The 25639-nt window shown below is 48.3% G+C and overlaps 9 protein-coding genes across 9 annotated transcripts; 3 read left to right on the top strand and 6 right to left on the bottom strand.

Annotated features, from left to right (window-relative positions):
- Window positions 1-153: 153 nt before the first annotated feature.
- Window positions 154-2252, bottom strand: N7483_011643 (putative PHD finger domain protein (Ing1); the record flags this gene model as incomplete). The annotated part of the gene is made up of 5 exons (XM_057095070.1): window positions 154-212; window positions 266-760; window positions 844-1058; window positions 1127-1773; window positions 1857-2252. 5 exons carry the CDS (start codon window positions 2250-2252, stop codon window positions 154-156), a joined length of 1812 nt encoding a protein of 603 aa, XP_056941041.1.
- An 861-nt stretch (window positions 2253-3113) lies between these two features.
- Window positions 3114-6466, bottom strand: kgd1 (alpha-ketoglutarate dehydrogenase KGD1; the record flags this gene model as incomplete). The annotated part of the gene is made up of 4 exons (XM_057095069.1): window positions 3114-4026; window positions 4097-5995; window positions 6090-6142; window positions 6305-6466. 4 exons carry the CDS (start codon window positions 6464-6466, stop codon window positions 3114-3116), a joined length of 3027 nt encoding a protein of 1008 aa, XP_056941040.1.
- Window positions 6467-7356: 890 nt separating this feature from the next.
- Window positions 7357-10528, bottom strand: N7483_011641 (uncharacterized protein; the record flags this gene model as incomplete). Its single annotated transcript, XM_057095068.1, has 2 exons — window positions 7357-8213; window positions 8236-10528. 2 exons carry the CDS (start codon window positions 10526-10528, stop codon window positions 7357-7359), a joined length of 3150 nt encoding a protein of 1049 aa, XP_056941039.1.
- A 757-nt stretch (window positions 10529-11285) lies between these two features.
- On the bottom strand, window positions 11286-13946 carry N7483_011640 (uncharacterized protein; the record flags this gene model as incomplete). The annotated part of the gene is made up of 1 exon (XM_057095067.1): window positions 11286-13946. One exon carries the CDS (start codon window positions 13944-13946, stop codon window positions 11286-11288), a length of 2661 nt encoding a protein of 886 aa, XP_056941038.1.
- Window positions 13947-15227: 1281 nt separating this feature from the next.
- On the top strand, window positions 15228-15479 carry N7483_011639 (uncharacterized protein; the record flags this gene model as incomplete). The annotated part of the gene is made up of 1 exon (XM_057095066.1): window positions 15228-15479. The coding sequence occupies one exon, from the start codon at window positions 15228-15230 to the stop codon at window positions 15477-15479; it is 252 nt and encodes an 83-aa protein (XP_056941037.1).
- A 93-nt stretch (window positions 15480-15572) lies between these two features.
- On the top strand, window positions 15573-16034 carry N7483_011638 (uncharacterized protein; the record flags this gene model as incomplete). The annotated part of the gene is made up of 3 exons (XM_057095065.1): window positions 15573-15687; window positions 15742-15810; window positions 15871-16034. 3 exons carry the CDS (start codon window positions 15573-15575, stop codon window positions 16032-16034), a joined length of 348 nt encoding a protein of 115 aa, XP_056941036.1.
- A 605-nt stretch (window positions 16035-16639) lies between these two features.
- On the bottom strand, window positions 16640-18467 carry N7483_011637 (phosphoglycerate mutase-like protein; the record flags this gene model as incomplete). Its single annotated transcript, XM_057095064.1, has 7 exons — window positions 16640-17424; window positions 17487-17744; window positions 17798-17831; window positions 17882-18010; window positions 18066-18114; window positions 18170-18254; window positions 18308-18467. 7 exons carry the CDS (start codon window positions 18465-18467, stop codon window positions 16640-16642), a joined length of 1500 nt encoding a protein of 499 aa, XP_056941035.1.
- Window positions 18468-19023: 556 nt separating this feature from the next.
- Window positions 19024-21148, bottom strand: N7483_011636 (sphingomyelin phosphodiesterase; the record flags this gene model as incomplete). The annotated part of the gene is made up of 4 exons (XM_057095063.1): window positions 19024-20440; window positions 20502-20779; window positions 20844-20930; window positions 21008-21148. The coding sequence occupies 4 exons, from the start codon at window positions 21146-21148 to the stop codon at window positions 19024-19026; spliced, it is 1923 nt and encodes a 640-aa protein (XP_056941034.1).
- Window positions 21149-23231: 2083 nt separating this feature from the next.
- On the top strand, window positions 23232-23701 carry N7483_011635 (uncharacterized protein; the record flags this gene model as incomplete). Its single annotated transcript, XM_057095062.1, has 2 exons — window positions 23232-23373; window positions 23616-23701. The coding sequence occupies 2 exons, from the start codon at window positions 23232-23234 to the stop codon at window positions 23699-23701; spliced, it is 228 nt and encodes a 75-aa protein (XP_056941033.1).
- Between the last annotated feature and the right edge of the window lie 1938 nt (window positions 23702-25639).

Genomic DNA, 25639 nt, shown 5'->3' with positions numbered 1-25639 from the left:
CAATTTATAAACTTGAATGTGTGCATGGAAATGAATCGTCGCAGTCCGTTCTCATATTCTAGCATCAATCCTAAACCAAACGCCAACAAATGATCATGACATAGATACACTATCTAAAGCTCGGAACCGAATTGCATATCTCAGGAATCAAATTTACCGCCCATTTCGACCTCTCCGCATATTCTCTTTGCACTCATTGCAATACCATTTGACTAGAGAGACATTAGTACAATCCCATACAGAGACAGACGGATGTAGGACTCACCATTTTTCCCAGGCGGTTTGGTCAACCCTACACAAGACAAGTGGAACCACTCGCGCGGACAAGCATCATTGTCACACGCGACCATCTCACCGAAACTGATCTCATTACAATAACAGTATCGGGGTTCTCCATCTTCATCTTCGTCATCACCTTCGTGAATGGATTCCTCGTCAGATGGGATAGGAGGAACCGGCACAGCGGTCTTCTTAGCGTTGCGCTTATTCGGTGCGGGATCTGTACTCCGCGTTGGACGAGATCGAGGCTGGACAGGCTCGGCGAATGGAAGCAATGGCGTAGAGGTCTTGGAGTTTCGGCCTTTAGGCTGCTCGGTCTCGATGGCTTCTGCTGGGCGTCCGTCCACCTCATCACGCTTGGCTCCTGTAGGTGCTGCAATGCGTGCAGCTTCGCCTTCGTAATTTCGGTTTGCGTCGGAGTTTGTGGTTTCTGTTTTGAGGGGTCCGTCGCGGGGTGTGGATCTGGGGTCGGCGGGTTTGGCTGAGAAACATCAATGTTAGAATAAGACCAATAAAGAAGAGAAAGATAACATGGAAGAGCAAAGGAATAGGTCAGTAGCGTACTGTTCGCTTGCGTGACACGATTCGAAGCTGATGATGAGGGCCTTTGTCGAGTGTTGTTTGCTTGTCCCGCATTCTGCTGAGCTCGAGAGGATTGCGGACGTGCTGCTGCATTAGGAGCAGGACCAGGGCTTGCAGCTCCACGCGGGGCATTGAAAGTGCCAATAAGAGGGGAAGGAGCCAGGACAGGAGATCCAGCATTCGAAGCAGCATTCGTCCTATAGAGAGAAAGACCAATTAGCAAGAGGTTACAATCGAGACTGAACAGTAGAGATGCAAAACATACTTCTTCCGAGCTGCAGTAGTCCCTGCATTGGGAGCACGGCGCTTCTTCTCTGTTCCATCCTTATTGGTACCTCTCTGGCTAGTAGCACCACTAGCAGAGCGTTCCATCGGGGTAGCCAGATCCATAGCGGGAGGTCTTTCAACCTTCCGACGCTTAGTAGTAGCACCCTGCTCAGTCCCCGCATTCTCCCCACGAGACTTGGCAGTCGCAGGCTTCCGAGCCCCACGAGTATCTTCATAATCAGCATCCGCATTTGTACGACGCTGTTTCCGCGCCATGACCGCTTCGCGCCGCTGCTCGCTACGACTAGCAGCTTCAGCCTCATGAAGCGCATGCGCCAGATCCTGTCTATGCGAGACAGCTTCACGGCGTGGGCGCTCATTAGCTGTCGTCTTGGCGGCATTCTTATTAGAATATGCCCAGTGCGACAGGCTACCCAGGCGCGCTTCTTCGCTGATCTCGCCCGCAATGTACGGGAAAACGGTATCCAGACGAATAACCTGACGGTCCAATTCCTCATTCGCATTCGAAATCACATGGTTTTTCTCATCAGCTGTCATCATGAGATCGGAGAGGCTTTGGCGCACGCGGTCAAAGAGGAGACGACGGTTTTTACTTTCGGGTGACTCGGGCACCTGGGAAAGCTCCTAGAGATTAGAGAAAAAAAAGCCATTAATTCCAAATCCCTCAACAACAAGACTTGAATAGAGGTTGACAAATTATAACATACCTTGGGTAATACATCATCTCGTACTACGCCAGCAACAATGGGAGCTGGATGCTGTGGACCAGGCACAGGATGCGACGCAGAGGAAAGCTCAAGCAGCTGCAAGAGGTTTTCCTCCAACGCCCACGCCTTAGCGTCTACTTCTTTCAAGAGAGAATTGTGACGACGAAACTCGCGAGGAAGAGCAGTGATCGCATCGGTGAAATGTGTGAGGGCAGGATAAAAGCCATGAGGCACAGGGGGCGTAGAGGGGATCTCGGCTGTCGAGCCGCGACCATAGCCAAAAGAGGATCGACCGACGGTTTTCGAGGTTCGAGAAGGGTTTGTACGAGTCTGTCTAGCCGATTGGCGAACTCCCTGTCCCTGTGGATTAACGGTTGAGGTTGAAACTGCAGACATGGTGAAAAGCTGTGGATAAGCTGGGGGAAGAGACGCTGCAGGAGCTTTTGTTGCTCCAGGTCCAATCCAGTGGAATCAGAGGTAGGGTTCTAAGAATCCAATTATAAGAGGCAAAAGACTTTCACCATCTATTAGCAGCAACACCTCAAGCAGGAAAAGAGTAGACGATGTTAGTGGGCTGGGGTCTAGGAAGATTGCGTGCGGAGAAGAGCGTATCAGATCAGGTGAGTTGGCCGCCAGAGAGATCAGGCATAAATCAGATTAGTCATATAAATTGCAGTCCTCAACCTTGGAATTAATTGCTGCTGGTAGCCCATGGTTTTACGGTAAATACTATTGTGAATATGAGGGAGTTTTCTCATTGGTACTAGTAATGTAAAATGATAGCTCTCGAGTCCTACAGTTGTGGTTGAGGGGTATCTACATATAGGCGTGGTCGATTAGGAATTACTGAGACAATCGAACTTGTACTCGATCCTCGACGTCATTGGAATAATTATATCTAGTTCACACTACGAAATAATACTAGTAAAACAATTGAATGAACCCTCAAGTGATATTAATGTCAAATGCCACAACTGAATGAAAAAATTGTATTTTACAAAGACATGATTCTAGGTATAACCGAGCCTAAATGTCTAGCAATAGCAAAGACAGGTCGTATACACCGAGGTCGATAACAGAGACAACTCATGCAAATAAAAAAAAGGTGTTACAAAGGAAATCACACGCTAGCTCCCAGATGAGCCAATGAACATTAGAAAGACACAAGACATTCAACAAGTTAAAAATTACCTTCGCGTCATGGCCGGCATGAAAGCCGGGTCATAGGCCATAACATGAAAAGAAAAGGTAATTAATTTACTCGCCCTTAAGGCGATCCTGGTGGACGGAGAAAGCATGCTCCAGAAGCTCCTGCTCCTCCTTCAGGTGAACAGCCTTGAGACCAGTGGCGACGGAGGCGCTAGGAGCGCGACCGGCGTACAGGACGTGACGGCGGTTGTGGTGCTCAGTGGAGTTGAGCATGGTCTCGATACGGGGCTGGACGAAAGACCAGGGGCCGGCGTTAAGAGGCTCCTCCTGGCACCAGACAATGTTCTTGGCGTTGGGGTAGCTGTCGAGGTTCTCCTTCAGCTGAGCCCAAGGGAAGGGGTGAAGCTGCTCGACACGGGTGATGGCAGTGTTGCGGATACCGTTGGCCTCGCGGTGCTTGACGAGGGCAGCGTAAACCTGACCAGAGCACATAACAACGCGCTCAATCTTCTCGGGCTCGTCGATGGTGGTACCGTGGGCATTGTCACGGATGATCCACTGGAAGTGGGAGTCATCAGTGAAGGACTCAATGTCAGAGCGAGCGATGGGGTGACGCAGCAAAGACTTGGAGAAGAAGATAATCAGAGGCTTGCGGAACTGGCGGTGGATCTGGCGACGCAGGACGTGGAACAGGTTAGATGGCTCAGTCATGTAAACAATCTGCATGTTGCAGTCCTGGTGCTGGCGATCCAGCTTGTCAGCAGGGGGGAAGACGCGAGGCTCCTCGTTGCAAAGCTGCAACCAACGCTCCATACGACCGGAAGAGTGCTCAGGACCCTGGCCATCGTAACCGTGGGGCAGAGAGACAACGAGACCGGAGCGCTGCAGCCACTTGGATTCACCGGAGGCGATAAACTGATCAATGATACACTGAGCGTTGTTGGCGAAGTCACCGAACTGGGCCTCCCACATGACAAGAGCCTCGGGGGAGGTCAGAGAGTAACCGTACTCGAAGCCGAGACTATAAAATAAAGAGATTAGCATCAAAACGTTATGACTGAGAAGAGGGTGATTTCTTGTAGTGAACTTACCAGCCGAACTCGCTCAGGGAGGAGTTAGAAATGACGAAGCTACCCTGCTTGTCGCTGATCTTCTGCAGAGGAGTGTGGACAGCCTCAGTCTCCTGGTCGTGCAGGACGGCGTGACGCTGAGAGAAGGTACCACGCTCAACATCCTGTCCGGAGACACGGACGTGGTAACCCTCATCGACAAGGGTACCGAAGGCAAGAGCCTCAGCAGTAGCCCAGTCAATGCCCTTACCCTCATCAACAGCCTTCTTACGGCCAGCCAAGATACGTTTCAGGTTACGGTGAAGAACGAAGCCCTCGGGGGCATCGCTACCGCTGATCTTCTCGGCGATGGTCTTCAGGTTGGTGGTACCGACGGCAGTAGGGAGGTGAGGAAGGACCTCAGTGGCGAGCTCCTTGGGGGTCTTGAAGTTGTTCCAAGCAGAAGTCAACCACTCCTTGCTGGTAGGCTGGTAGTCACGGCTGCGGTCGAAGCTGTCGTTCAGCATGCCCCAGACCCACTTCTTGTGCTCATCGATATCCTCCTTGGTGAAGGTACCCTCAGCAATCAGCTTCTCGACGTACTTGTCGAGCTGAGCCTTCTGCTCAGCAATACGCTTGTACATCAGAGGCTGGGTGAAAGAGGGCTGATCAGTCTCGTTGTGACCTTGCTTACGGTAGCAGACCATGTCAATGACAACGTCACGCTTGAACTCGGCACGCCAGTCGGCGGCGATCTGGCAAACGTAGTTGACGGCCTCGACATCATCGGCGTTGACGTGGAAGACAGGGGCGTCAATAGACTTAGCAATGTCCGAACAATAGGGGGTGGAACGGGCAAAGCGGGGGTCGGTGGTGAAACCAATCTGGTTGTTCACAACGATGTGGACAGTACCACCGGTAGAGTAAGCAGGCAGAGACTGGAATCCCATGGTCTCGTAGACAATACCCTGAGCGGCGAAAGCAGCATCACCGTGGAGCAGAACACCCATAGCGGTGTTGAACTCGGTCTCATCGTTGTTGTAGTGCTGGATAGCACGAGCCTTACCCAGGACAACGGGGTCCTCGGCCTCCAAGTGAGAGGGGTTGGCAACCAGGGAAAGCTGCACACGCTTACCGGAGGGGGTAGGGCGCTCGAAGTTCATACCCAAGTGGTACTTGACATCACCGGAACCCTCATCGGAAGGCTCAGTGGAACCAGCGAACTCACTGAAGATGGACTCGTTGGGCTTACGAACAACGTTGGAGAGGACGTTCAGACGACCACGATGAGGCATACCGATGACAATGTCCTTGATGCCGTAGTCAACACTGCGGTCAATGAGAGCCTTCATACCAGGAACCAGGGTCTCACAACCCTCCAGACCGAAACGCTTGTCGTTGGGGTACTTGGTAGACAAGAAGGTCTCGAAGCTGGAACTCCAGATAAGACGGTCCAGAATACGACGCTTCTCATCGACGGAGTAGCGGAAGGGCTCGGGGATCTCGAAGCGGTCACGGATCCACTCGCAAGGCTTGCGGTCGGGGATGTGGATGTACTCAACACCGTAAGAGCCACAGTAGATCTTCTCGCAAGCAGCAATGATCTCACGCAAACTCATCTTCTTGCGCTCTTCAGTAACGTAGCGGGGCAAGATACCAGGTCCAAGAGCGAACTCCTGGTCCAGATCACGCTCAGTGAAACCGTAGTGGTCCAGCTCAAGCTCCTTGGGCTTGTTGTAGCCGAAAGCCTCGGCCTCTCCGCGAATGCCGAGAGGGTCGATCTTGGCCTTGTGGTGACCACGGGCCTGGTAAGCGCGCACCAGCAATTGAACCTTCAAGTGGTTGGTGACATCGGTACCACCGGCGAGGCCGGCAGCGGGCATGTCCTGGGGGACACCACCGGTAGGGGTAGGGACGAGGGTAGGGGGGAGGAGTGAAGGCCTGAGACATGGGCATGGTACCCTCCTCCATGTTCTTGAAGTAGGTTTGCCATGAGATGTGAACACTGGAAGGGTCGCGCTTCCATGCCAGGTACATCTCATCGATGTAGTTGGCAGTGCTGCCCTGGAGGAAAGAATCGTTGGGGTCCTATATTCAAAGGAAAAACAAATTCGAGGCATCGCGTTAGTCGAATGATCGTGTTTGCGCTTTCGTGTTCATTTTTTGTGCGCGTTGAGATAATTAAATCGCAAGCGATCAAGATTTTTTCCATGTCCACTTTTTTCGGTATAAAGGTTTGTTGTAGCTTACCACTCCAGGTTTTGACGCTTCGGAAGCATATTGACGGGTGCCATTCACGATAGCAAGAGGACGACGAGCAGCAAGACTAAAGCCATTCTTGTTGGAAAGACGAGCGCTCGAGGAGAGGTTGAAGGACCTCCTGGAGGCCTTCAAGGCAGTATTCCTGAACATTGCGGGATTTTTTTTTCGTCGTACAAACGACGAAGCCGGTTCGGTTCAAGAAAGGGGAGAGAGGAGAGAAAGGTTAAAAGAGACTACTGAAGTCACAGATTGAAGAAGCCCAGATTTGAGCTATGGCAACTAGTTAGAATCCACTTGGTCATGCGCCAGCCCCCGAAGTTGCCCTGTTGTTCTTTTGCCGAGCGTACCGACGGAGTAAAGGAAGAGGCGGGAACACGTACAGATCAGAGATTGAATCGCGTGAAAAACAGGTGTCGACTATTGTTGCCGTAGCACCTGTATGGAATCGGAACTCATCAGAGAGCAGAAACTCTGCTGATTGTAAACTGGGGTAAAAAGGGTTTAGATTGGAGAAGATGGTAAACTCGGGAGGAACCTGCAACCTTGAAGGCTGGTGCGCTGAGTCAGCCCGAATGCCGATTTTACGTTGCGCGGCCAGTCCGATTTACTCCATCTGACCCCAGTTGGTCCACACTGCGGCAGACCGGCTAAGCATTTCGGTGCTTCGCGGGTGATTTCGGCCCAATCGGAGCTCTATAGTTTACAAAAATGACGTGGGAGTCTACAGGATGTGGTACTGCATTGTGGGATTGCATTTTAATACGTGTATGGGGAGTAGATATTAACATAATGTTAATGGGTTCAAGCGCATTGTAACAAATGTCTCAAAGGACCAAAATGCCCGCCAGAAGAGAAATCAAAACAGCCTCGGGTAAGTCATCAAATCGTGAGAAAAATAGCCAGATAAAAACGGGAAAAAAGAAAGGGGGTAAGACATCCTATATAGAACAAGAAGAGAAAGAGGCCAGTTGGCAATTATATCCAAAACACGGGAAATCAAAGGTATTAGAAAAAAGAAAGGAAAGGGGGTGAAAAACAAGTTACAGGACATTGAGAGGATGACCGCCGGTGTTCGGCAATTTCTCCTCAATATCTGCGTAACTCGGGCCGTCGTTTCCGCTATGCGGTATTTCACTATGCGGGAGATCGGCAGATGGTAATCCACTGTCTTTGAGTGGTGAAAGTGTATGAGAGTAATCATCAGGGTGATAGCCTAGACTGGCTAACCCTTCATCAGTAAATGCTCTAGTCTCAGAGGGACTGGCAGTCTCTGAAGGAGCCGCAAAGCTGCCACGATGGGAGGAAGTCAAGGTATGAGGTGGCGGACTGCCTGCACTGCTGCGTAGACTACCATTGCTACCACCCCAAGCACCGCGGCGCAATTTCATGAGTGCTCTGAGAGTCATCTCATCGTCAAGGTTGCCCATATCAACAAGCTGAGCCAGACCGGGACTAGCAAGGGATGCATTGGAATGAGTAGCTCCATTGGCTTTAACAGAAATGACCGAATTGCGAGTGCTCCATTCACTGCGTTCGGTGATGGGGGTCAAGCTGGGCTCTTGGAATTTCCCGCGGCTGCTAAAGCTACGAGTGATCCCTTCGACCCCTCGTGGACCAAAGTATCCCCCGTTGGTCATTTCAGCACCACCGTTGCTATGAGCCTGTGCATAGAAACCGAACTCCTGACCGTAAAAGCCTTCATCGTCGTTTTCCAACGCCTCCGCATTGGCTGCTGCGACAATGGGATCATCGTAGTAGGCATCATCATCGTAAATATGGTCGTCAAACACATCATCAAATGCTATCATGTCGGCTGCTTGGCTGAGTCGACTGTCATCGGATACAAGACCAGGTTGCGAGTCGGCAGTATGTGAGGTCTGGGATAAGCTCTCTTGTCCTGAGAGAGCGTTCGCTTGTACTGAGCGTGCGCCCGAACCGACTCTGGGTCGCTGCCTCGTTTGCCGCAAAGGCTAGAGCGTTGTGCAATACTTCGAGGTTCTGTTCTGTGAGAACACCACCATGGGCTCGCGCAGGTCCCAAATTGGGGATTGGCTCCCCAAGCGGGCCACGCTTCAGAGAATGGTACTCACTTGCTACGCTAGGCATGTGCTGAAGACCCTGCGTGGCGTCGTTTTCGGTGGGAATTTCCTTTTCCACTGGGTCGTTGTTCTCAGATCCTGCAATTGGGGAAAGATCCCTGGCGGGTTCTTTATTGACTTGTTTTCGTTCATATAGATGACTCGTCTCATCGTCAAAGATAGATTCATCAAATCCTCCATCGAGATCATCTGCATCGAGGTCCCCGAATTCCCCATCATCGAAATAGAGATCATCTTCAATGTAATCAAGTTCTGACATCTCCTGCTTGTTATCGACAGACGAAGGTTGCTGTGAATCCTCAGGAATAGGCGTCATATCCAGTCGAGAATCACGCAGCGGAAGAGGTTCGACAAGTAGACTTTCCGTAGGGCTCAACACCTCAGTGCTAGTAGGCGAGTTGAAACTGGATGTCACAGTCCCAGTCGGGCCAGGGCTCAGGGCATTAATCGAGCTCTCAGATGGTAGAGCCGGTATAGTCGGACTAGCAACGACTGGCGAAAGGGCTGGCGCGGTCCAAGATCTGGGGTCGCTGTGGATATTATGGGAGTCAGAGTGCACAAACTCTTCATCCTCATCATAATCGGCGTTGAGTTCTGGAATCTGTTCCTCAAGATCGTCCATATCATCGAGCATATCATTGTCGAAATCGTCATCAAAGTCATCAAAATAGCCATCTTCCAATCTCCGCGCAGCTTCTTTCGCCTTGTGTTTCTCTTCAAGAAGCTTCTCTTGTACTGAAGATTCAACGCCGCCCATGTCAAAGCTGAATCTTGAAGAGGCATTACTCTTCAGGTGCTTTGGCAAGCCCGCAGGGTGAACCTTAGGGATGATATCTTGATCCCTGTGGTTGTTTGGTGGACTTGCTTTTGGCGGGCTTGTAAAATATTCAGGTGGAACCTCTGCAGGAAGCTCAACTGGGAAATCACCAGGAAGTTCAGCAGGTAAGTTCTCAAACTCATCAACCGCGTCCGAACCATTCTCAGGCGCCGTTGATGGAAATTTCCGAGCGAAGACAGGTATTGATTTTTCGTAGCCTGTCTGCGTCGGAGCCGTGAGAAGCGGCGACTGGAGGTACCCCTTGTTCTCAACCTGCATTACATTCTCATCATCCTCAAAATGCTCTTTAAACACTGGCGAGTGATCACTCTGCCGTCTCGTATTCTCACCCCACCGATGGGCAGGATGTTGTAATGATGGGTCTTGCTCAGCGGTTCCCGAGTTCCCAGAGACATTTCGTCGAGGCCGAGGGGCAGAGAAATCATGAACAATCTTTCCCCGAATTCGAGGATCATAGTCATCGGGAATACCAGGTATAGAATTGGGAGCACTGAGTTTAGAATCTTCCACACGATAGCTACTTATTTGAGAGGACCGGCGACGAGCAAGAAGTGACATGGGATTCAAAAGATGAAGCATTGCCTTTCCCGACTTATGGTGGACACTATCTGCCGAGTTCTCACGCTCCGGCGCCCGCCTTGACAAAGCCCCATCCTGCTTAGTCTCCCTCTGGGAAACGTTCGGTTTCTCAGCCGACAGATCTTCTGGTGGGGTTCTCAATCGAAAATGACTCGCTCCAGGGCCCACGGTAGGTGATCGCTTCGGAGTGTCAGATGTTGGTGTCTGGAAGCTTCGTAGTCCTTTGCCAATGGAAAGACGAAATGGCGAGCTAGGCTTAAAGTTCGATTCCATGTCGCCTTGATCCGGCCGGAGCGCATTCACAGAGTGTTGTGAATTGTTTGCTTGTGCTGTGAAGGCTGACTCGGGATAAAGCTCTTCGGGACTCGAGTGAGGACGGTTCTGTCTCTCAGCAGATGGTGAAGGAACTGCGAGGGTAATATAGGAGGACAATGGCGCGGCGGAGGGGGTAAACGTCGATTTCGAAGCATCGATCTCCAGCGGGGATTCGCTCCAGGGCGGGGCATCGTATGACGGTGTGGTATCGAGCGCACTTGTGAGAGTTGGGGTATCTGGGATCTCAGGGAGCTGAGGAGGGCTGAGCGGCCTTTCTACTACATTCGTAGGTAGTGGTGTATGTGCTGATAAGGGAGCTGGCGGCGCCGTAGAGCGGCGGTGGTCGCGACGCCAATACGAAAAGACGGCTGATGGCGGCATTCTGTGCACTTGAAGCCAGGGTGGGGTAGCGTCTGTATAAGACGTGGAGGTAAAATTTCAAGGAACGTGAGTCTCCATGGTCAAAATGGACTGAAGGCTGGTGTTAATAAAAAGTTGAAAGGAGGGCTGCACTTTCAAGTCTGCATACCGCGGACAAGTGGGGCTTAGAGCAGCCACTGGGCGTTTAGCTTCCCAAGAAAAAATATCCGCGTCGAGACTGATAGGATTTAGATTGAAGATAAGAGTGAAATTGGGAATGGTCAATTAATAACCCAACATTGAAGCTTTCAAATGAAGGTTGATTTTAATCAACAACCCCAGGCGGAGAGTATGGAAGACGTAAGCAGTTAAATGGCAGAACCCTGGTTACACCCGAAGGTTCCTCGTGTCGGCAGGTGGCCTGGTCCAGATCTATATTTGGGTCACAACAAGCCACTAGGATTTTACAGGTACAGACTCGAGTATTCACCATGGGCAAACTTGGAGTAGTATGAAAATAAGATTGGTGAAGCCAGCTGAATCAGAACTTGACGCTCCGTCTTCAGACCTGCTCCAGTAATGTCACATCGACAGTAGATGAGACCGAATCGCCTCTATAGATCATACACAATTGCGCTACTCTACATGGATATCCTTCAATAAAACAGGCAAAGAGAAAAATGGGAAATGAAAGAAATTCAAAGATGTACGCCCATAATGAAGACGCTATGATGGTGATGGGGTCAAAAATAAGGAACGAGATATGAAAAAGGAAATTTTAGCGAATGCTCTGTCTCCAGCGATCGATAACATCTCGTTGCGCTGGATTGACGGGTTGCCGAATGGTTGGGCCGCATGTAGGAGGATATGCTGCATTGTGCATATGGTTGTACGCATATGGGGGCGGGTAGATGGATCCTTGGGTATATGGTGGTGGAGGCTGGAACTGGGGCGTTGGGTATCCGGCCACCTGGTATCCCATGTTGGTGTTTGGCAAAGCCTGCATGGACATGCGATGGGCATTTTGCTGCATGAGACTGGGATGCTGGAGAATGTCATAGGATGACTTTCTGCGAGGAACTTGGGTGGGTCGAACTTGTGGAAGGGCTGCCATGCTTTGGCGCGTTCGCGGGTTCTTTGCAATACCACTCTGGGCGCCTTGTTCTTTCTGAAGTCTAGCCCGTCGCTGTGCGAGGGTTTCTTCAAGGGCTGGCTGAGGAGGTTGGGTTGACTGGGTAGTTGACTGGGTAGTTGACTCAGCTTGGGAGCTACCAAAGCGATTATCGAATTCAGCTAAGAGATTGTTGGAGAACTCGCTGTCTGCAGGGTTTTGACCCTTCAATCGCCTTAAACGCTCTGCCAGTGTCTCAATTTCATCATCGGGCTCGTCCTTATCATTATCCATAGGAGTTTCGGTAGAAGCTACCTCGGCGGTATGAATTGTGACAGAGCGTTTCTCTGGTAGAGGCTCTCCTCGCAGTCGCGCACGACGAGCACTCAATGGTTCATTTTCCTCTATTTCACGTCTCTCCATGAGACCGTGCGGGCGATTTGGATCTTCGCCAATCTTCTGCTCAGGGTAGAGCAGTGCGAGAGGAACATCATCGTCATCAGCAGCATGGCGATTATCCCATGCCAAAGTCACAGGCCGGCGTCGTCTCTTCTCGCTTTGTTTCTGAGCCATCTCATCTAGCTCCAAGAGTGTCCCCTTCATTCCTTCGGTATGCTGTGGCATGAAGGTGCGTCGACGTTGTTGAAGCTCTTGTTTCCGCAACTCCAGCTCTGCAAGCAGGGTATTTGGTGGACCAACATAATCAGTCGAATTATCTTCTTCCTCGCCGCTTACTGGAGAGTGCTCTTCATCCTCGGCATTTGAGTGGACTGAGCCTTCATGGTCATATGAATCGTGAAGTCGTTCGGATTCATCATGATGCAAGTCATCAGAATGGACAGATCCCTGCGACGCACCGTCTATGGTTTTGCTGTGGGATTGGCCCATTGAAGACTGGGAATTTTTCTGTAGCTTGTGTTTTGTGTTGTTCTTGCGCTTCTTTCCATAGACATATGAACCAACATGTCCTGCATAGGGATGATCCGTAAAGGCGGAAACAGGTGCACGTGCCGAAGCATCGAGGATGCTGTCAAGGGTCGCAACTACCGAATCCTCTTTTACCTCCAACTCAATCGCAGTACTTGGTGGGTCAAAGAAGACACTAGCACGAAGTTGTGGTGGATGCGCCGATTGAATAGGCTCTTTGTGCTTGTTGCCCAATCTCTCCTGGTCTGCTGCCAACTTTCTATCCTCAGCTGCGATAGAGGACAAAATCTGGGTGCGACGCTTTTCACGCTCAGAAGCTGGTGGTCTACGCGACAACTTTGGAGGCAGGTTCAGCATGCGGGGGACCGGCGCAGGATAGTAAACCATGTGTTCACCATTCTGGGGCTCCTTATATGCATGTGCATCAGGCTGATTGGCAAGGGGCGGTTGACTCAGGGATAGCCTGCGTGTGGAATCTGCCCGTTCCAAGGGGGTAAAATGAACGCCATCGAAATCGGTGAATAGCGTACGCGCTTGCTGAAAGGTGTCTCCTGAAGCAGCCGTGTCGGGGCGTTCAATCTCTACCGGTTCGTTCACCTCGGTCGCTTCCTCTTTGTATGCATTGTAAAAGTGATCGGAGCTGGGGTTGTAGATAGGAAGTTGTGGAGCAGGAAGAGTGGGTAGTCGAGGGGGATATTCGCTGTCGTCGTCATGGTCATGGTCGGGCTCCGCAACTTGAGCCAGGTAGGATCCACCAGAGACAGAGCGCTGGCGTGTGGATCTGGATCTGGTTGATCCATGAGAGGATCTAGCTATGCTGGGCCCTGAAGAGAATGCACCATTCCTTATGATGGAATTGGATGCAGAGCTGCAAGATTGGCGTCGTTTTTGTTCCTGGTCCATTTTGCGAATCTCACTACCAATATCTTGAGTAGTGGAGCTCAACCGCTCTGCACTTTGTTCCAATCGCTCTACATTTCCCGCATAGGCTCCTTGAATCGCTTGCAGATCTGGTGTTGGGTGACTGAGAGGGATAGGGGCATCACTGGATGGACTTCGTAAGGGGGGTTCGGGTTCGGGAGAAGAATGTCGCGCGACCGCAGTATTTAGAGGAGGCATGCGGCGGCGATCATCGGAAGGATTGGGGAAGGGATCAGCGTCTTCGTAGTCATCGGCTTCGACGACTTCGTATTTGGAGGAAGTCATGGGGCGGTAAATGGCACTGGCACTGGCACTAGCAGCCAGCTGAGTCACGGCGTTTGCTCTGGTCAACTCTAGACGAGATGGTTCAAAGTCTTCAACATTCGGTAATGGTTGAAAAGCGCGCGAGGAGATGGAGAGATCAGACTCAGACTCCGAGTCGGAGGCCACCTCCTCGACCTGGACAGCGCTGTAGGCCATGATTACAGTCCAGTTCAGAAGAGGGGGTGTAGCATAGGAGGAAGCGAGGAACCAGTAAGCAAAGAGGTAAGGTTTGGCAGGACCTGATGGGTTTCACCTAAACCCGGGAAACAAGTCTCAATAATTCATCTGAACTCGACGACAAATTTCTTTTAGAAGTTGCCTTCTGCCAAGGATGTCTCGTTCGCACGGGTATTGTCTTGGTTCTAACCAAAATTCCTCGAATGGGATATTTTTAATCCTTTTTTTTAAAAGGCAGAAACTAGTAGTAAAACATGCCCCTCTCTCCTTTCAATATGTCGCGTGCCATGCCCCGGGCCTCGTTCCATTCCAAGATTCCCACTTTTTCTATTTTGAGTACCTAGAGGGGGTCCACGCCTCCACGAGTGTTCCAAGGTTTTTCTAGGCCTTAATCGTCATGATATTGGCCCCACATCGAATAAATGGATAATATTATTTGTCTCCATCTAAATATAATAGTAAACTTGGAAAAGTAGTAGGTTCAACTAATCAAAAATGTTAAATTCGAGGATATCTGTTCAAAAATATGCTTAATGTTCGAAGTAGGAGTGATGTGTACCTCATAGTGACATATTCTTCCAACATCGATACTTATGCATCACTTGAATGCTTGGCTAGGAAGCTTGGTGAAATGGACAACATTATTCTAATCAGATTTAACTTGTAAGCTATCTGTCCAGGCATAGGTCTTACGAATTCAACTCATATAGACATTAGATGGATAGATAAACCTAGACCTTTTTCTACTACTCATGTATTCAATGTTGGAGGTTCTTTGACCACCTAAGATTATTTCAGTTGACCTCTTCGGCTTTACAGTTAGCCAATAATACTTCTATCTTTCTATCTTTCTTCCTTATCTAACTTACATAGTGGATAGACTGCCCCTTTAGGTATCCCTGTAGGTTCTTACATGCATGGAGTAGGGAACCATTCACCTACAGATACGAGTAACGGTCCATCTAATAGGGCTCCCTACTAACTAAGTGGGACTTTTAGTACAGTGACATATGTACCTAGATACACCTGGGCATTCTAGTCTTACCTTACTCTTCCAAGTTTCTCTCTTCAGTAGATGCCATTGTTAGAACACGATGTCACTATGAGGTAGCACTCCTATGTACTTAGAACCTTTTTTTGAACTCGAATTTACTACTTTCACTGTTCAAATGTTTTATTCGAGCGCAAGTCCCAGAACGGAAAATTAATATTACCTAGGTATAAATTTTAACCTTGGAAGTTATTTGAGCTCATTCAGCCATGGCTGAATTCAACCCCGAGTCTAGTGTTGCTGCTAGATATGACAATACAGAATGCTTCCTGAAGGCACTACCTCCACCTGCTACTAAGAGGTATGTCTACCAATACAGCCAAAAATTCCAAAAGATTTTGGATTCTGAGCGAAATGCACGTCATTACAAGTTAAACGTGGACTCAGCTCACTCTGATTACATTATCTTCTTGATTTCACCTTACTCATTCGATCGCGAATTTCGTGCCGGCTATGAATGACATCGAATTAAATACTTATACAATCCAGCGACCAACATTCTCATACTCAAACGTTGAAATGCCTAACACTTGCACGCCAAGGTCATCCACACCATGAATAATGTAATCCAAGACAGACTCTGGGAGATGAGCCTGGGGAAACAAATTGATCGCTTTTCCATGCAAGAAGTGCCAATCGTGGAGGGCGTGGTCAAGGTCGCCGACGAGGGTTGATTGCCATTCCCTCCTCCGCATGGGCGTACCAATGACAGATCCTCACTAGCGCTTGAGGTCGGCGATATGGTGTGCAAACTCCGAGACGATGCGAAGATGTGGGTGAACCCGGCGCAAGGTGGGGCTAATATCGCCCTCATGGTTTAGACTCGACAGGGCATCCCTCTGTTGAAAATAGAGAAGTGGGAATGGGACACGGCTCGGGGAATGGCTGCCGTGACGCGACAGGTTGAAGTAAGGGGGTGGGGAATGGCGAGTCTCAGTGTCTGGCGCGCCTTTGACTATCCCATTTCGCGAATTCTAGGCTACGACCTGCACATTTTCCGCAAGAGCGAGACATAGTTCTTGGCAGAACCGAGCTTATCGACCTGGGGGAAACAATTTGGCGTCGAGCTGACGTTTGTTATTGATTGTTTACATACTTAAGTATTCAGTCTGTAGTATCTGTAGCTGACTATCCAGGAAGTGACCTACTCCTGTATGCAACTACATACAGGGGTAGCTAAAGAAGGCTAGCTGCCAGTGGTATACGGATATAAGCAACTGGTGGCCCTAGAGATAAGCTGTACTACAGTAGGCCGATGCTGCCGCCACGGGTATACTACCACTGCACATGTGCAGATGGTGAGTACACTCAAAAAAACTGTAGCGACCTAACCTTGGAGGTATTAAAAGAAGCTTATTGATTCTTCTACTGCTACCTAATAGAACTTTTGGAGCACATATTGAATATGTCTAATGGTCGGGATGTAAATTTAATAACCTTAAAAGGCTCTATAAATAAATACAAATGGTTAGAAACGAAAGATTGAAAACAAACAGAAAGGAAATCAAGGAGCGGTCAAGCAAGGTGGGTGAGATCACAAAGAGCAATATTGGAAATAAAGTGGCTGGCATGGATGTACAGTCTGAGCCTAGGGCCCGAGATTAGGAGGCGATGCATCCACTCAAGGGTTAACGAAGGTCAAGAAGTCCAGGGACAAATCAGTGAAGAAGCTAGCTCCAGCGACAGTCTCGGGGTGACCGGCCTCGGTAACATTGCAGTAATCAATGAAGTTACCAGCCTTCTTGTTCTTCTCCTCGATGAAAGTAGCATACTCGGACAGAAGACAGCTCTTGCCAGGTCCATTCTGGCAGCTAACGATCGGGTACACAGCATCGTTGAACAGAACTCGGATATAGGTCTCGTTGGTGGACTTCTTTCCCGACTCAACTTCACAGTTCAAAGCCTCAAAGGCGACAGTACCGCGCATGGTAATCCAGTGGGCCACATTGTACAAGTGGTTAGTGGGGATGTGGGTATCGGGGAGAGGGGCCTCGTTATCAAAGATACCCATGGCGGCGGTCATCTCGGCAATCTGATTATCGTTCAAGAAAGCCATGATCAGGTTAGGAACAGTGAAACTACCTCCATCAGCAGCCTTTCCGGTCTGACCCGGACCCTCCTTGAGCAGGCTCATCAGACTGTTCAGGAAAGGCAAGAAGAGAATCTTAGCGGGTCCATCGGCACCAGGGCCAACATCGTAGTAGTAACTCAAATCCTGGGAATAAGCATATTTTTCCAACTCCTCCTGGTTGAAGACATTGCACCAGGGGCTGAGATTACCAAGGATCTGGCTCTCATAGGCACACATGTAAGGGAAGAAAGTGATGTCGGTCTCATCGAAGGTCAGGTTGCCGCTAACCAGTGCGTTGAGTCGCTTCACAGTCGCTGGGGCCCAGGTAGCATCCCCTAATTCGAGTTAGTTTCTAGCAAACATTTTGGAAGGAATGCATAATTTTCATTTCACCCACAGTCAGTTACGTTGTCACCGCCACTTGAGGTGCTTGCAAAGGTCGGGCATGAGTCAGATGGACCCAGGGAGTTACCGATGGCGCTGACAGAGCCAGTGGAGTTCACACTGACAACGCTGCCGTAGGTGTCGGCAAACTCATACAAGTAGCCGTTGACAAAAGAACGAGCAGTTTGAACAACTCGGGACTCGTTGATGGGGTACTTGTACTGGTTGGCCCAGACGTAGAATGGGTTACCATCCTCGTAGAAATCGGGGTCTAGAAACAGATCAGTCTCAGAAGTGACGGAGAGTAGATGGGATATCACTTACAGCGAGCTCTGAGTTGATAACCAAGGTCACCGGCCTGTCTGTCGTGAGTTTCTGTCTTCGTCAAAACAATTAGGCGAAACTTACCTCCTTCCAACCTGTCATGGACTCAGATGACATTTGCAAATTGGTGTTGGTCAAGACAGTGTGCCAATCCGCAATGAACGAGAGAGCACCACGAGCTTCAAATCCATGGCCATTCACAGCAGTTTGAATCTATGACAATGTCAGTCTCCGAGAAGCGATGATACAACAGAAGTCAGGTACTAACCTTGTCGTAGATGCCGACCCATGAGTCGTAAGAACCCGAATCGGGGAATCTATCAATAATCATCAATAAATCAAACTCTCCATATTTTGTACGGCAATACACACCGACTACCGTGTCTCACAATATAGGCAGCCTGTTGCACAGTACACTTGTCAGGGACGGTGTTATCAACGCCATTGACATTAGGACCTAGTACCACATCAGAACGCTACTGTACGACCAATGAATCAAAAAAAACTCACCAGCAAACCATGGTGTGTTACCACCAGAGTACTGCAGTGGATTTTGGACGCTGTCACTGGCTGGGAACACAATGTCGTTAACAGGGGCCAGAACGGCGGCTTGGCTGGTAGCCGCCAACAACAGCGAAGAGACTGCAGTCTTAACGTAGGAATTGGCCATGATGCAAACTCCAATGGATTGATTTCGATATTATCTGATACAAAATCAAGATATCATATGTTTTTCTAGCGAGTCCAGTGCCATATATACTCAATTGCGGTATTTGGTGCCCTGAGAAGCTTAGTTAGTCGCCGGCTTAGCCGCAGTTAGCGTCACTGGGCTCACTACACATGGACCTATTACCAACCCACGTGTCAAGCCGAGTGTTTAACCGAGATGAAGTTGATTAATTGATTGATTAAATTGAAAAGCAATTCCGATGTCCTCGGAGCTGTAGCCGGACTGAAGCTCTTGACTCGCATGACCTCGGGCTCCGATACTACTACGTACTAGTATTTACCTCCAGGACTTTGAGGCTGTCAGCTAATTACTACTAGGGCAGTGATCGCCAGCCAATGACTCGATACAGTTTCTAGAACGTGCATTGAAGTATAACGATTCAATAAATCAGTCTTATCTGCCGACGGGCAAAAAATAAAGTCTACTACTCCGTTCTCAGCCACCTGCTTCACTGCCGCGTACACAAATATAAGCCCTAAACTAATACATCTAGCTTCTAGACGGATAATGTGGTGTTCACAGTGGTGTCCATGAAGCTGGATCCCAGCTTAGCCTCGGCAGCGGTCTTCAGAGAGGCAACGGACTCGTCAAAGTTCGCGAACATCCTTCCGATAACCGATTCACCGCATGCACTCTCCTGGTGGGAGCTGCTGCTGGAGCTGGATCGCTTTGCTTTCTTGAAGTCAATACCAGCAGTAATCTCAACACAGTTGTACTGGGACTCTGCGGCACGGAGCTGACAGATCTCATCGGTCTTGCAGTCATCATCAGAGTCTGTGCACTCAGAAACATCCCATCCACGAGACTTGCGAGCATAGTAGTCCTGGAAGACGGAGTCATCATCCTCGAAGAGAACGGTAACATTGTGCCAGAAAGCAGGAGTCAGCTCTGCCGCGCTGTCGGTGACAGGCGGGGTTAGGAGAGAACCGTAAGCTTCCTTAGCAGAGTAGTATTTCTCCCAGGTAGGCTTGGTCTGGTAAGTGGGGCTGGACATGTTGGCGAAGTAAACCTCGAAATCAAGGATACCGAAAGTGACAGGGTCGACAGAGTAAACACGGAATGTGGGGTTGCCTGATGTCGGAGTCAGAGCAGGAGCAATGTACGACATCATGGTTGCAGTGTCAGCAGTTGGGTTGGAGTAGTTGCTGTAGGCAATCTCGAACTCGTCCTTGTGGGTGTGGCCGTAGAAAACAGCGGCAATGGTAGCATCATAACGCTGGATGATCTGGTTGAAGTAGTTTGATCCATCGTGGAAAGCATCACCAGAGCCCATAGGCATGTGGCCCATAAGCCAAACACGCTCGCCTGCTGTCTCGGCAGCATCAAGCTCATCCACCAACCATGCTAGCTGACCGCTAGGGTCGGTTTCCATTGTCGCCTCATAGAGCCAGAAGTTCTCCTTGTAGTAGAAGTTGCTGTTGAAGGAGATAATGCGAAGGTTGCCTCCGGAATATTTCACGGAATAAGCACCATAGTCGTCAGCAGTGGTAGCGGCAGTTGAGCCAATCCACTGCGTCCAGTCGGAGGATAGAGTGTCATAGACCCACTGACTGGAGATGGTAGTATCAATAGCAGCAGGAGGGAAAGAGTTGACGGGATTAACGTCATGGTTTCCAATAACTCCGTAGACCAGGTTGAGATAGTTGGGCATCCGGGTCTCGTAAGCATCGTTGAGATCAGCAATCACATTAGTCTCGTTGGTAGCCCAAACTGCACCCTCAACAACATCACCAGTGAAAATAGTGAAAGATGCATCGGAGAAGTATTCCGCGATAGCTTCATACATGCTCTCCTCCAGGGTCAATGGAGAGTCGCAGTTGTGGTTTCCATATTCACCGGCAGGGTAGTCAGTGTTTCCAGGAGAATCAGCAGTAGTGTATGGACGGCAGCAAATACTCTTGGTACAGTTGTAGCTATCAGCTGCTATCAGTATAGTTCAATAAGGGAAGAAGTTATGCGGGCTATGGAACGAACTTTGCGCCATCCTCGTATTCAAGATCAACATGGATATCACTGATATGGACAACTTTAATGGGAGTTTCCCCACTGGACTCTGGTCGAGTTGCGTTGGCTGGCTTCGCAGAGGGGAAATCAATTGTGTACTCTGTCACAGCAGGATAGCTGCAGAGTCCAAAGATGGTGGTGCAGAAAAGAGTGGCAGTGTGAGAGGGCACATCCATGTTGCGAAGGTCATGAGCCAGAATTGGGCCCTCACGAGAGATTGCGCCCGCGCACACATCATCGTCATCAATCTATAGGGTGTCAGATAGGCTCAAGTCCTCCCTCTGGATGTTTCTTCGGGTAAAGTATACTAACACCAGCCAATTCGCAGACATCTGTGATGACATCTACAAAGTCATCGTTACCGAGGTGAGCCAAAGCCTGCAGAATAACGAGCAAGGCCTAAAGAGTAGATCAGCAATCAAGTCATAAGACTCAACGGCGGAATACTGAAGCTTGGAGACTTCTTCCTAACTAACCTCGCATGCAGTGCAAGTGGTAGCATCCTCAATGTCTGTTAGAATATCACTAACAGTAGTTCTTTTAGCAAGAGATTGCCCTGGCACTGCAAATGCAGTACCAACGATGCTTGCAAAAGTCAACCACCGTGAGACAAACATGGTAGCGATCAAAATGCCGTTCAATCGGATCGAAGACTGCGTATGACCATCAACTGATCACAGCTCGGCCCGATGCCCTTTTTATATGTCGATGGCTTGTATACTCCGAGTCCGACCGTCGAAAAAGCCTAATGTATCAAGCTTCACATCGCAGGAGACTGAAGAAATGAAAAAAAATCATCAGGTGCCGTGCACTAAACTCGGTGTTCCGGAAGCAAGCCTTTCCTCAACCATGCACGTTTCTCCCATTGAGTAAGTGATTGACTGTTTATAAGCGAAGTGGAGTTGGTTGCAGTAGATCACGTCACAATCTAACACGCAAGTCAGGGCTGAGTATGTGCCGATTGGCTCATAAACTGTTAGCCGAAATCCTAGCTTCATATAGATTCTCCGGGGGCGCAGGTCCTTTGCATTAGCTTGACACTAGAGGGTCAATCCTTTCCTTGAAGAAGAGGAACGTGCCAAGCTTCGGCCATTTACCCCTTTCTGCCTTATCAACCCCACCTGGGCAACATACGGTGGTTCGGAACATTTCCTTGATTCCTCCAAGGTTGATTTCTTCAGGTGTTTTTAATTTAAGTTTATATCACTCGTCCCAAGCCACAATTCCGATTACTGGTCAACTAGTACATACCTGCATGTCCTACGAACCAGATTAAGTGGTCTTGCATTCAATTTTCTTAACAATCAAACACAGAAAATTATTTAAATGAAAAATGAAGTGCACATGTCTGTTTCTATTAACGGGACTGGCAAGTATATAGTTTTCGGGTATATTTAAACTGTTCCAAGCACCATATTTGAGTTCGAGTCTATCCGAGCTAGCCCAAATATCCCAAACATCTGTTGAGAAAGGGAAATATTCAAAAATCTACGGTGGTTTTTCTTAATTATAGCGTGTTGATACTTAGTATTTGAAACCTACCTATTTAACCAGTAAAACTTTGAAACTTGAATAACCTTCGAATATATATAGACTTGCCGAGGTTCAAGCTCCAGGGCTCTAGGCAGATATCTTCAAACTTGAATGTTGCCCAGGTGCACATGTAACTTCACGTCAACTGGTTACTCGAATTTATTATCAGTCTCAAATTTCCATCAGCATCATAATTTAACCTTGGAACATTTGAAATATCTGCTACCTAGTCGTATGTATGTCTATGTCGGTGTTTGCATCGCTGCCTTTTGTTTTTGAACACCACTCAAGTGCTGGCACCTTTCTACCTCTTCGTGTACCTTGAGCGTGCACATGTGCATGTGCTTCTACCTATTTTCGATGATCAACGATTTTGTATAGAAAGAAAAACCGCTTGTGTGCGTACATAATCTTAAGCTGGACTTTGTGACTAGGTACTACTAATGACTCAGATCAATATATAGACTGGATTTATTGGTCACAGTAGTAGCACTTGAGTATGCTCCGAGGGCTTCTAGTAGTACCTAGGTATAATATATGATGTCCTGCATCAATCTGACCACAGGATCCAAATGTTACAACCTTCCAAGTTCAACTTGAATGATGTTGGATATGATATGCTAAGCCCAATCTTCCAAGGTTGGAATATGGATGGAGTGTAAATTACTATCGGTATTTTATGTACATACCTATCAATTGTAGTACCTAGGTAATAACTTGAATACGGTTAATACCTGCCCAGATGCCCAGGCGGTCTTCTAGGTACTGTACATAGTGGGGAACCACCTGCCCAGGTGGGCATGTCCCTCACTATATTATGTATACTGGTTGCCACTGGCAGGTGTCACATTTCGGTTTTGCTTATGTGATTCTGTTATTATGGTCGCATACAAAATTGCCCGTCGTTATTAGTTTAGAAAACACCCTTTTCACCTTTCCGATCGTACTCCTATGGGTCATCCCATATCATTAGTATTCTGGTTGTTGGTTGTGCAGCAGCTAGATCGATCCGTGCATCTTCGAGTGCTCTGCCTAGAGCGTTCCCCTACTCAGTACTTATACCTACATATACACCAATATGTATGAATACAACCTTGGAAGGGTCTAGAATCAGATGCCTGGACGACTCAAGTGCTAGAGCCTTGATCCTGGAGGGTTCTATACAAAATGAGCAAGCTAGACGACCATTGGACAACCTATCAACTTCCCTCCTCCATCTCTCAGTTGTTGTTTCAAATGTTTACTGCAGAGGGTCTGGCACTGCTTTGGGTGTTTATCTTAGGCCAAAGTGGATGGGTTGGGCTCGACAGTAAGATTTGTTTCGTGATCTCCACCATACTAAATGGTGACTTCGGAGCTTATTGGACATCAAGCATTCCTGGCTAACCCCCCTTATAGCTCTAGGGTACCCAGTAACTTTTATGGTCCAAATGTTATAGCAATAGTATTTGATATCTTGTAAGTTGTCACCTTGCTCAAGTCCAGCCTCGAAGGTATAGTCGCCAATTATGCGGAACGGTCTTGACAAGTTCTTTTCTTCCTATACCTGAGGTGCTATTCTGACTCGTGTTCGTGGCTGGTTGGCCGATTGCTCCGCCTCACTTTTCAGGTTCGCGCTGAAGCGCTCAGCCCGTTGAAAATATCTTTTTTTGGCGACTCAGAATCTACAAACAGAATCTACAAACACGATTGTTCTTCTTTAACCTCTATTAGCGAGGCACGACCGCAACGGAAGATGTCGAAACAAATGCTATTCTACGTAGTAATGTAAGAGTCATTTGATATAAATTTGTTTTTCCGGTCACCGACGTGATCATTTGCGATATAGGGAATACTGGTAGTTCTACTCTACATAGGTAAATGTGGAAATTGATTAAATAACAGTCATGTGAACTGCGCCTTTTTATCTTATTCAGCCATTTACTAGTAAAAGGGCATAATATTTCGGCTTGCAGATATCCATCTACTAGTACATATGTAATGTAACTTGTGATGTCATTTGGTAGAGTCCGGCCCAACGTCTTCAGCAGCTAGTACAAAATTATCCCGCCAGGCGATGTCCGTTGTAATCGAATGTTATTCTTAAATTACTTCTGTGCGATATTATGACAGTGATCAACAGGACGACCCAGTCTTTAAATCTTTCTGAGGTCTGCGACCGCAGATTCATATTTACCCTATGGATGAGACTTCGTTCAAGCAAGTAGCACCATCCTTGCATTATTTAGAAAGAGACTCCATTTACATGTCCAAGAAGCCATCCATAACGACATTTGATACCGCTGGGCTTAATGGTCCAAGCACTAATTGTAAACTTACTGCACATACCATCAATGCCCAGAACTCAGAAGCGATTCGCAATGAGTTTTATCTGGATATAAATGGCTTTCAATTCTTTCGAAGACCCACAGCTCTTCGACCAGTCGACTTTGAAGATGAAGGCTTGGTTCATAGCCTGTATTTCCCAGAAATTATTGAGCTTGTTAGGACTATAAGGCCGGCGTGAAGGACGTCCACATTTTGTCTCATATGGTAAGCTTTGTTTCCACTTCGAATAGTTAAAGTTCTAACAGGGTTATAGAGACGTGACTCCTCTATTAAAAATGGCCAGGGGAAAACCAAGTCTCTCTATGGGCCGGTGTCCCATGCGCATGCTGGTATTCTTATCCCTCGAGCAGAAAAAACACCGGGATAATCTTCAGGTAGATTTTACCCTGAATGGTGCAGTGTCACTTCTTAAAGAGTACTTTGGAAGTCAGTATAGCACTGATGAACCCTTCGAAATTCTGAAGTGCGTCCCGAGGTCGTCATAGGGATTTGTCATTCAAGTGTCTCTAATAAGATCTCAGCGTATGGCGTGTGACTCACGCCCCAACACGAAGCTGGCCATTAGCCATGTGTGACTACCAGTCACTTACAGTACCAGAGGATATCGAAACGAGAGATTTCGTTCACCGCACGTGTGTTGGAGAAGATACTCTTCTTTATTGGAACTCGGGGCATCGGTGGTATTTTCTAGACAATCAACGGGTAGAAGACGTTATTGTACTTCGCCAGACAGCCTCCTATGGAACCTCTATTCCTTGTATGTGTGTTGAGAGGTTTTTATTTTTTTCTTCTTCTTTTTTTGGTAAGAATTGCGCTAATACCGCCATAGTTGCCGCTCATGCCTCTTTTGAGAATGAATCAAAAGTAGTCGAGCCTCGAAAAAGCGTCAAAGCCCGCGTGGTATGCTTTTATTAGCGCATCGGAGGGAAATTTATCTCAATGTCACTAGCATCTATCATTTAACGATTATTTGAAATGTATTCTTTGACGTAATAAACAAGTGATGTTTCTGTATGGGAACATTTGCTGCTTAAGAATCTGTTTCATTCCTGCATGCTCAGCTGCTGTCTCTATTATTCTTCCCAGCTTAAGCACAACTATGACCCCGTTGGTTTTGCTTTTGGTTTCGGCATTGGTAAATCTCCTTCATCTTTTTCATTCTCGCCTTTATAAGACGGGTTTTCCTCAGCATCTGCGATTGCAGTTTTGTTGGAATTTGATTGAGGATCACAGAAGGTTTTCAAGGT

Source organism: Penicillium malachiteum, assembly GCF_028827825.1.
Source record: "Penicillium malachiteum strain IBT 17515 chromosome Unknown utg000005l:1.0-9002435.0:326005.0-9005861.0, whole genome shotgun sequence".
Classification (NCBI taxonomy): Eukaryota; Fungi; Ascomycota; class Eurotiomycetes; order Eurotiales; family Aspergillaceae; genus Penicillium; species Penicillium malachiteum.
The sequence above is the reverse complement of the archived record's forward strand: the minus strand, read 5'-3'. Positions and strand labels throughout refer to the sequence as shown.